The sequence below is a fragment of the Zophobas morio genome, unplaced genomic scaffold (genome assembly GCF_036711695.1).
Source record: "Zophobas morio isolate AGI-343-1 ecotype UQ-CSIRO unplaced genomic scaffold, CSIRO_AGI_Zmor_V1 ptg000657l, whole genome shotgun sequence".
Lineage (NCBI taxonomy): Eukaryota > Metazoa > Arthropoda > Insecta > Coleoptera > Tenebrionidae > Zophobas > Zophobas morio.
In genome coordinates this window covers 78,863-91,036 of record NW_026972760.1, presented here as the reverse complement: position 1 = coordinate 91,036, position 12,174 = coordinate 78,863, and the positions used below count along the sequence as shown (strand labels likewise).

The window sequence follows — 12,174 nt, the reverse complement described above, 5'->3', positions numbered from 1 at the left end:
AATAGTATAAAAAAATTATAAAATATAAAAAAAAAGTTTAAAAAAAATATACTATATTACTTATATTTTATTTATTTTTAAAAAGTTTGTATATTAGAAAATAGAAAAGTGCTAATTTATTAGTACGAATATATTACTATAATTATTTACTGCTAGCGAGAGATAAAGAGAGCTAACTTACATGTATTTGGTCCCATGAAAACTGAGAAGCTAGCAGTTCTTTTTTTTTTAAAGTTAAAAAAAAAATTGTGAAAAAAGTTCACAAAAGCTCCATTATATAAAAAATAGTACCAAGAACAGCAGCAATCGCGCGGTCAACCAGTTCCAAATTAGCTATTTAGGGAAAGCAGAGGTCACAAAAGGGTAGGAAATTGATTAAATGGGCAACCTTCAATAAGTTGAGCGCAGCGTATATCGTTGAGCTGTTCGGATGCCAAACCAGAAAGCCGCTTTTCATGGTCGATGCGTAAATTTTCTAATTTTTTAAGCGCCTGTTTTTCCTAAAAACAAAACTTTATAACATAATAAAAAAGTTTTACTATACTAATATACAACTCTAAAAAAAATTCATAAAAAGCACTAAATAATATATAAAAAATATACCAAAAAGGAAAATAAATTTTTGCTTAAAAAATATATACAAAAGAAATATAAAGGTTTTATATCTAGAAAAAAACTTGAAAAAATTTTTTTTAAAGTATAAAAAAGTTTATTATATACAATATTTTAAAAACAAAAAAGTTTTAAGTATCATAAAAATATTGCATAAAAAATAAAATTTATATTTTTCTAAAAAAAGCTTTAAATACTATTTATTATCAGTAAAAAAAAGTTTATTATATAGAAAAAATACACTAAAATATAAAGTTTTACTAATTAAAAAAGTTAATACGCAATAAGTAAAAACAAATATATATATATATAAGTTATAATTCTCTACAAAAACTATTTATTATTACATGCTGAAGTGCAATAATATCGATTCGTTGAGCTTCTAAATTTGAATAAAATTCGTCAACGGCCTGTAAAAAAATAATATTTATATTAACATATACTACTACCACTACTATTATTATAATAATTATTAGTAATATATTCCATATTCATTTTGTATATTTACATTATTTTTATTTTTACAGTAATATATAAATTATAGTTAATATTATTATTATATTTATTATTAATACAATGTATTCATTACGTAAATTTTCAAACAATTATAACATAGTAAAAAATAAAAATATTTTTTTAAATTATAAAATTTTTTTTTTAATATATTATACTATAAATGTGTTCTATATTACATTGTTTGGTAATAACCATAATTATATTTATTATTATTATAATTTTATTAAAAATTTTTATATTTAGTATAAATATTTTTAAAAAATTATTAAATTTCATTTAAGTTCTACAATAATTCCTAATTATATTTAGTATTCTTAAAATTATTATTATAATATCAATATTTTTTAACTTTAATTTTTATATTCTCAAACAATCATTAAATTTTTACTAATTTTCCACAATAATTCATAATTATATTTATTATTATTTTTTGTTAATGTTTTTTAATTTCTTTATATATACTTTTGATTTTTTTATTATTAAACTAATCATAATTATTATAATATATTATTATTAATATTTTATATTCACTTTATATATTTTTTAATAATTATTTTTATTTTCTTTTAAAATTTTTTTAGGGTAATTCATATTTATACTTAATATTCTTAAATTTATTGTGATTATTAAATATTATATATATTTTCTTTACAGTGATAAACAGTTATATATTTATTATTATTAAATTTATAATTATATTATTAACATTTTGAATATTTATTTTGCTTATTATCGATAAGAATATGAATGTTTTATAACTTTATTTATCAATAAATATTTTTTAATAAATTATATGATAACAATAATTATAAAAGAGTAATAAAAAAGTAAATAAATAAAATAAAACCAGATTAAAAGTATCAAACTCTTTATAAGGTAAAGTCTCGTGTTGCTTGAAAAGAAGAGGATGATACTCTTCGTTACTAATGATTATAGTAATAGTAAATAACATACAACAATAGCGATAATAAAATAATAATAATAAAAAAATATAATCGTAACTTAATGGTAAAACTTAACAAAACCAAAAAAAACTTTTATATGTAATAAATAAATAAAAAATAATATAAATAATGATAATATAATAGTAGTAATAATGATAATAAATAATTATAATTTATTAGTTGATCGAAACTAAAGAAAACTTTTTAAAATATATAATAAAAAAATTATAATAATAAATATAATACAAAAATAATTATTCAGTTAAACGTAATAAAACTAGAGAAAGTCTTATAAATATAAGTAATAAATAAGAAATAATAACAATTATAAATATAATAATAATATAATGGTGATAATAATAATAATTTTAAAAAACTTTTATAACTGTCGTGATCAATCAAGTACAACAAAAATATAAAAATAAATAAAAATTCCTACCGTCTGTCTCTACCAATAAAATTAATTTTAAAGTAATTATTTAAGCCAATCTTAATAATTATAAAATATCAAACAATAATATTTTCTAAAAACTTTTTTTTATAAAAATTTGATATTAATAAAATAATTGAAAACTTTACTGCACAAGTTTTTTCTAGTGGAAATTTATAAATTGTTTATTTTCATTTTCTTAAATCTGATAAAAATTATATAAACTTTTTATATTTTTTAATTTATTTTTAGTTTATGAATATTTTAAAAATTTATTATAAATTCATTATTTCATTAAAGGAAAAAAAAAAATAAAAAAACTAACGGGTTAGTCTTGACGGGTTACATACTAATTTTATATGACAGAAAAATTAATTTTTATAAATAAGCAAATTGGTCCACTTAAATTCTCAACAAAGCAAATATATATTAATTTTTTATAGAATATTTTTATATAATACACAAAAAATATTGAAGTTCTGCCCTCAACATCAGTTCGCCCTTCTTTCTTTTGTATTATGAAGCCCTAAAAATAATAATAAAAAGTATATTCATAATATTTATATAAGTTATTAATTGTTTTTCTGTATAAACTTCTACAAAAACTTTATAAATATTTTCTTTTTGTAGTTTTACTTTCAAAAAACATTTACTTTACTTTATTTTTTTATATTTTTTTATTACTTTATTATATATAATTTTTACTTATAAATTTACTTATTATTTATTCATACGTAACGATTATATTTATTCTTATTATTTTATTTTTTTCTGATATTATTTATAAATATTTTTTATTTTCCTTTTACTTTACAACTTATTTTATATATTATTATGCGGAATTATTAAAAAAAAAATTTATAACATTTTTTTTCATTAATTATTATTATTTGCTTTTATTCAATATATATTTTATATTATTTTGTTTGTATTTATTTTACTGTGCAATTACTTTATTATTATTTTCTATAAATAATTAATAATACAGATTTAATGTTTTTATTTATTATAATTATTCATAATTTAATATTTAATATTATTTTATGATATTTTATTATCTGATTTTTCCTTTATAAGAATTTTAACTTATTGTTTTATTACTTATAAATTTATAAATATTATTATAAAAAAATTTATTACTTAATTTTTACTTTGTAACAAAATTTTTCAACATTTCAATTAATAATTTTAAAATATTTTAATTTATTAAATACTTATTACGACTTATTTTACTCTAAAACTATTTTTATTTATTATATTGTTTTAATTTTTATATATAATTATTTTTGTTTTCACTTTTACTTTTACTTTTAATTTATTATATCTTAGTATTTAATAATTAATAATAATAATTTATAAAAGATTATTACATCATTGAATATAATTCTAGTTTATAATAATATTAATAATATTTATTATTGTAAACTATTTAAAATATTTTTTAGTAAATTTTTATAAATACTTTTTTAATTAATTTTATTAAAGAAACTTAGTAAAATTTTATTTATAAATTGTTTTTAATTATATAAAATTATTTACTAGAAAACTTTATTAACTTTTTTGTAGTAAAATAATTTTTTATATATATTAAACAATTCTCCACTTTTCTCTATTTTTAAAAGTTTTACAAAAAGTAAATTTTATTAAATATTTTTTCATCTACTAATATAATTTTTGTAAAACTTTTTTATTTAATAAAGCCTTATAAATATTATTTTATATGCAATAACAATAACATATAAACTTTTATAAGAACTAAAAACCTTGAAAGAAGTATTATATATAACTTCTCTTGCAAAGTTCAAAGCGTCGAGAATATTTTTATAGTCGCGCGAGGCTTTTATAAAAAAAAAATAAAAAAGCTTAAAAGTAATAAATATATACTTTGACTTTTAAAAGTTATGTTCAAAAACTCCGTAAAAAATATAAAAATATTATTATCATCAAACAATAAAGAAAATATAACCTTTCATTTATAAAAGTTACTTTCAAGTACTTCTTAAAAATATAACAAAAATCATTATAAAAATATGAAACGATATAATAAATATATATATTTTACTAATTAAAGTCACTATCAAGAAAACTTCTTATAGATGTATAATGAAATTTATAATAAAAATTTTAAACGATAAATAATAAATATAAACTTTTAATTATTAAAGTTACTTTTATAAAATTCAAAAACTTCACACAAATTTATAAAAAATAATAACATATAAGAAAACTTTCAATAGTTATAAAAATAAAAAAAGAAACTTATATTAGCAGGCAAATTATATATTAACGAAAATAAAATAACAAATTGTAAGTTATATTATAAAAAGTAAAAGAAATATTTATTAAAAAATTGATAAAAAGAAATTATGTAAACACTTTTATAAAAAGTAAAATTTATATTATATATAAATTATAATAATAAAAAAATTAAACTTATTTTTAATAAATTTTATTAGAAAAAAAAGAAAATAATAAATTTAATAAAATTATATTACAGAAAATAAAGATAATAAGAAATTATCTGAACAATTTATTTTATCTTCATAAAACTTTTTATTAAAAATAATAATAAAATATGAAAGATATTTAGAAAGTAATAAAAATTATATATAATAAACTTATTAATACAATAATTTCAAATATAACTTGTGTTTTAAAAAAAACTTTTCTAAATATGCTTACATAGAAAAGTTAAAGTTAACGAAAAATAATATATAAAAATATAAAGGATGTAAAGAAAATAATAAAGTGTATTTAAAAATATTATTAATAGAATAAATTTAAGAAGAAAAAAATCATTTATAAAAAGAAAACTTAAACAATATAAAAGAAGTTATAAGAAAAAGCTTTCATAAAAATGCTTATAAAAAAAAAGTTAACGTTAAACGAAAGATAATAAATATAAATATAATAGTAACTAATATATATAAAAACTTTTTTAATAAATATCAAAAGTTTTAAAGTAAAATTTATCAAATGCATAATAATAAAATAAACTTTTGAAAAGTTGCTTCATAAATAATCCTGAAGTCCAAAAGTTTATTTTAAAAATAAAAAATAACGAAAAGTTAGTGAATATATAAAAGTAATCATAAAATTTTATAAAAGTATTACGATTTGTATATAATTTATATATATAATAAAAAATAAAAACTTATAAATATTTACGAGATATATCTTTTTTTAAAAATAATAAAAAGTTTTGAAAATATACATAAACTTTAAGTTTCAAAAAAATTGTATATCGGAACTAAAAAACGCAACTTTTATTATTAAACTTTATACTTTTTATTTTATTTTTGTAATAAAAATATAAAAATTTAAAAAAAATAAAAAAATAGTTTACAGAGAAGCAATACTTTAATAATCCTTATAATGTTTATATAAAAATTATAAAAATATATTAAAATAATATAAACTGTATAAAAAAAAAATTGAGTAATATACAATTTAAGTAATTCTTATAACCTTTAGGAAATATTAAAGTTTGTTACAACAAAATTATTACTTAATAATTACTAAAATAAAAACTTTTTTACAAAAAGTTAACGAAATAAAGTAAATAATTTATTTTTTTCTAATAAAATAGATATATAATTAAAAAAAACACTTTTCTAATAATTCTGATATAAATATATAAAAAAATAAACATTTGATTGAAGTAAAAATTTAAAAGTTAATTAAATAATATAAGTAAATATATTAAATTATACAAAAAAAATTATTTTATTAGCATTTATATAATTTTTTTATATAAAAAAAAGTAAATATAAATATTGATATAAAAAAGTTTGAAGCTATTTAATAAAAAGTAAATATTTTCACATAGTTAAAATATATATAAAATTTATTAATATTATAACCGAAGAGTTTTTATATTTCTTATAAAATCAAAAGTAAACTTTATAACTCGGAGTAAAAAAAAGTTAAAAATTATTTGACAAAAAAAAGTAAATATAATAAATTATTCCAACAAAAAAAATATAATTAAATACATTTTAATAATTCTTAGAAAATTTATATAACAAAAAAGTTTACTGAATACTTATAATTTTGGTATAAATTATATATAAAAGTAAATTTTATAAATCGGAATAAAAAAGTAAAAAGTTATTTAATAAAAAAAGTAAATATATATTCAATTATATTACAAAAAAAATATAAAATTTAATAAAAAAAAACTTTTACTGATTACATTTAAAATATTAATATTTTCTTTATAAAATAAAAAGGTAAAACTCACAACAAATAGAAGAAACGCTCTTCTGAGGACTTAGGCAGGTCTTCATTAGCAAAGAATGCTCAATCAAGGAAGGTCCGTATTCTTTGAATAATTAATATAATAAGATATAAATTATATATAAATTATAAAAAAAAAAAAAGAAAAACATATATAGATAATTATATAATATTTCTATTGATATAAAATTTATAAAAGTAATAAAAAATAAAAAATAATAAAATTATCAAAAAGTAAAATGAAAAGTGTTATATATATAAAAGCATATAAATAAATAAATATAAATATTTTCTAATAAAAAAGAAAATAATAAAAAAATCTTATAAAATATATAAAAATAATTAATATAGTAAAAGTAAAAATACACTGATACATATAAAAGTATATAAAAAAATATTAAATAAAAATAAAAGATTTCTAAAATGTAAATAATAATAGAAAATGAAAAAATAATACGTAAATAATATAAAATTAACATGAAAAGGGTACTAGATATATATAAAATATATATATATAATATTCAAGTAACAATATACAATTCTAATACTTTTTTTTTTTTTATTATAACAAAAAGAAAATAATAAAAAGAATAAAAAGTAAATTACAATTATAATACTTTTTATAATAAATCACAATAAACAAATAAATCTACAATTCTAAATACTTTTTTTAAGAAAATAAATAATATGAATAATATAAAAGTAAATATATACATTTAAAAAAAAATTTATAAATATTTTAAAAATTATATTAATTATAATTTTATTACAAATTTAAAACTTTTAAAAAATTTTAAATACAAAAAGAAAAATACTTAAAATAAATTAGTGGTAATCAAAAAAATAAACAAGTATTTTATTATATAAATATTAATATAAAATAATACATAAATATATAAAAATAAATTATATTATATGAAAAAATACAAATTTATAATACATAATAAAGTATACAAAAAAATTTATAATTAATAAAAAAAGATGAACGGGTTATATAAATATATATAAAAAAGTAAATAAAAAAAATAAACATAATAATTATAAATAATAAAACAAAGAAATAATGTTATACATAAAAATGTAATAAAAATCAAATATAATAAAATATATAACAGCACGTAAAAAAAGTTTTATAGAATTGCACTATTTATTTTAAATATAATAAATAAAAGTAAAAAAATTATTAAATTTATCAGCTATTAAATAAAATAATTTACTAAAAATAAACAAAAAGTTATTAAAAAAAAGTTTTAAAAGTAATATAAGTTTCTTAAAAAATTAATGTATAAATTTTAAATAAAGCAAAAACTTAATGTAAATATTTATATATTAATTATATTATAAAAAATATTATAAATATATAATAAATAATAATAATAAAAAATAATTAATTATGAATAATATAAATATAAAATTATAATATACAAAAATAAATTAAAAGTATAATTAAGATTTAATGAAAAGGTAAAATATTTATGAATTTTTAATATAAATATATTTATGACGCTTAAAAATTATAATATAATAAATATAATAAAAAACTTGTAAAAACTAAATTAATAGAAATGTATAATATTAATTTGTTTATAATTACAAATTTTTTAAAAATTATAAAAACTTTAAACAAGTGATATTATAGAAACTTCTAGAAAATAAAATTGTTATTAAATTTTTAATATAATATATTATGCTAAAGAATGATAATATAATAAAAATTAAAAAAAAATAGAAATTTTAATAAAAAATTTAAAAATTAACAAAAAAAAGTTATTTTAATAAAATTAAATAATAATAATTATCTTTCAAAAAATTTTTATAATAATAATAAAATAAAATATAAAATACCAAAAAATAATATTAAAAAAGTTATTTTAAAAGATTTATAAATTAATATAAATTATTTTTTTGTGTGAAAGTTATTTTTAAAACAATCTTAAAAACAAAAGGCTGATATGAAAAAATAGTATATAAAATTTATTTATATTACGCTAATTAATATTTCTTATCCAAAAAAAGTTTAATAAATTTTATAATTATTTTTGAAAATGTGAAATTTTTCTTATAATAATCAAAATTATTAGCTAATTTTTAAAAAAAAATTTAAAATAATAATAAACAAATATAAAATTATTATAATAACTTTATCTATTATAAAATATTGTTAAATAAAAATATATATATATATACAGCTAATTTTTTATATAAAAGAAATATTTAAACAAAATTTTTAAAGCAAAAATTAATATTTATAAAAAAAATATTAGCTTCTCAAAAATTTTGTAAATTCTTTATCAACTTTTAATAAAAAAACAAAATTAACAGTATTTATTGATAAAAAAGTAAAACATTAGTTGGTCTATATGTAGAATTTTAATTTAATATTATACAATAAAAGTTTATATATAAAATATATTCAGTAAATATAAAAAAACAATGCGAATTTTATCATTTTATTAAAAGTTTATTAAATAAAAACAATCAAGTTTATTTTCTATTTATAAATATAACAAAACTTTAAAATTATACGAACATTAGAGTACATTTATAAAATTATATATTCATTATAAATAAAAATAAAATGCGTATTAGTATATGCTTTAAAAGCTTTAGGTTAATAAAAGTTTATAATATAAAAAAAGTCATGTTTCTTTATTATTCTTAAATATAACAAAACAAAACTTTGAAAATATTACGTAAGGTGTTGTAAATTTATAAATATTAGAAATGCACATGTATGATTATATTCATATTATTAATACTTTTACTAATAATATTATAAATATTTGCTTTTTTAAAACTTTTTTACAATGCGAAAATAGTTATCTTATTTTTATACTTTTATTTTGTTAAATTCTACTTTTTAACTTAAATCATAAAAAGAAAATTAAAAAAATAAAATTAACAAAATCTGCAAATTTCTTTTAAGATCTAGGTTTTATGTAGTGTCAAAACTTATCAAATTGACCTTCTACGTATTAATATATAAGAAAAAATAATATAAATATAAATAAACATAAAAGAAAAAATTAAAAATAACTTTGAAATTAAAAAAAATTACAACATTACAAGATGTAAGGTGTATAAAATTTTAAAAATTAATTTCTCAAAAAGTTATATATATAATTAGAAACAAGTAGAACAAAATATACTTAAAAATTCCATATTAGAAGAATTTCAGTTTCAAAATATTAAATATTAAATTAAAATAACTAAAAACATAATAAAATATCTTTATTATAAAAAATAATAATAAAAATAGATATTAAAAAAATTATATATAATAAAAATTTTTAAAAAATTAAATACGAACAGAAGCAAAAAATAGTACAAATCTGCGCACAAAAGCGAAAGTCGTAAAAAAATATGAAGTAAAAACAATATATAGAAAAATTTGATTTTTTTTAATATAAAATATTTATTATTTATAATATTAAGATATACAAAAGCTGTAAACACTATTTAATAGTATTATATATAATAAATTAAATTTTTAATTATTAATGAAAAATCAATTTTATATAAAATAATTATTTAAAATATAATAAAGTAATAGTATTTTAAATCGATTTTTAAAAAGTTAAATTTCAAATAAAGTTTGTTCAACTACCAAAACGTGAAGATAGAAAATTCTTCAAACTTTTTTGAATAACTTCATCAGAATTAAATAAAGATTGCACACTTTCTTCAGTGATTATATCAAAATTCACTTTAACAGTCTAATATAAATAAATAAAGTTTCTGATAAATATATATTTAAACAATTAAAAATTTTAAATCTAAAAAATTTAATCTAATAAAAACCTCAAAAGGATAAACTTCTCCAACGCAAATCTTGACATCAAAATTCTCATCTAAAAAAAAAACTTTATTATAATAATAAACAAGTGTAGTGCAAATCTTAAAATCAAAATTCTCAACTATAAAAAAAATTTGAATAGTAATAATTATAAATTATTCAGCCTTGATTAGGAGTTTCAGAAACTTTGGTGGAGAGAATTCGAGTTCGTAAAATAGCGAGGATAACGTATTGATCGTCTGTTAAAATTATATTCCCCTAAATTAAAAATAATAAAGTTTATAATAATTATAAACAAAAAAAAGAAACAAAATAAAATGGAAGAAAAAATTTCGTTAAACCTTTGCGTATAATTCAACAATGACATGAGTAACTTTGTGAGCATGTCCAAATTTTAAATCTACAACTCTGTCGATCTAAATTACAAAGTTAAAAAATATATATAAATATATAATAATAAAAAGAAAAAGAATAAAAAAATAATTCCAAAGTAATAATTTTTTACAATAAATTTTATTATTATAAGAAATTTAGAAAAATATAAAACCCCTAATTGAGTAATGGACTGCAGACATTCAGTTCTTATATGTTTTCTGAGCTTTTTATTAATACAAAAAATGAAATTAAATTAAAGTGGACTTTTAATAAATTTAAAGACTAGCCTTTACTGCAAACCAGTCCGGAGCTGGAGGCTTGGGCCAATTATAGTTGGTAGAATGAATTCTAATTCCGCTTTCTACTAAAAGAACGACTTTTTTTTCTCCTCTACTAAGCTTAAGATTATAAATAGTAAGTACGTAAGCTTTAAAAATAACATTAATTTATATAATAAATATATTAAAGTTAAGTAATAATAAAAATAATATGTTAATTTATATAATGCAGAGTTTTACCTTGAACAAGTAAGTTTTTGAATTTACATCGTATATATTAGCAACTCTCATTCCAGCACAAAGTTCGTGCAGTTCTTTAGAAATGGATATAACATCTAAAGTCGTAAATCGTCTTTTTACCATTTTCTTTCAACTAAAATCATTAAGGTATAAAAAAATAAATCTTAATAATATACTTAAAAAATTAAAACCAGTAATAAAAATTCTAAAACATTAAAATAACATCCACGCGGTTCCATTGAGCATATAATCTTTAGCGTATATAAGAAGACTAATTTGTCCTAAAACATTGAAACGGTAAAACTATTAGTGAGTTTTGTTTTACTAGTTTAGTATTAATTATCATCGGCAACTTCGATATAACTTTCATCCACTTGTTTATATTCTACACTTAAGTTTGACGCTATTAAAAAACTTGAAACGTTTTTAGAATTACTTCCTAGCTAAGTTTTAAACTATTTAAAAAGGAGTGTAAATTGATTCCTTTTTTTTTTATAAGTAGAGAAGCTTACTTTATTTAATATAATGTATGAACCTCTGTTTTCCGCATATTTCATATCGGAAGATATAAATTTTAAAAGCCCATTTGGTTAGTTATTAAGTTATTTTTAAGGCTGAAGTGGGTATCACACGTATCACTTAATTAAGCGTATATTACTTTAGTGTAACAGCAGTTTTAAAAGTCCATCAATATATTTTATTTTCTTTGTTAACAAAATGAATGGTTAATTTTTTTATTTTTAG

General features: G+C 15.1%; 1 protein-coding gene across 1 annotated transcript; it reads right to left on the bottom strand.

Annotated features, from left to right (window-relative positions):
- Positions 1 to 172: 172 nt before the first annotated feature.
- On the bottom strand, positions 173 to 10,588 carry LOC135121676 (ribosome quality control complex subunit NEMF-like). The gene is made up of 10 exons (XM_064045966.1): positions 10,543 to 10,588; positions 10,349 to 10,457; positions 6,746 to 6,826; positions 4,266 to 4,339; positions 2,964 to 3,028; positions 1,976 to 2,051; positions 960 to 1,022; positions 389 to 500; positions 292 to 333; positions 173 to 219 (listed from the first exon to the last, which is right to left on the bottom strand). The coding sequence occupies exons 3-10, from the start codon at positions 6,789 to 6,791 to the stop codon at positions 173 to 175; spliced, it is 525 nt and encodes a 174-aa protein (XP_063902036.1). The 5' UTR covers positions 6,792 to 6,826; positions 10,349 to 10,457; positions 10,543 to 10,588.
- Positions 10,589 to 12,174: the final 1,586 nt, after the last annotated feature.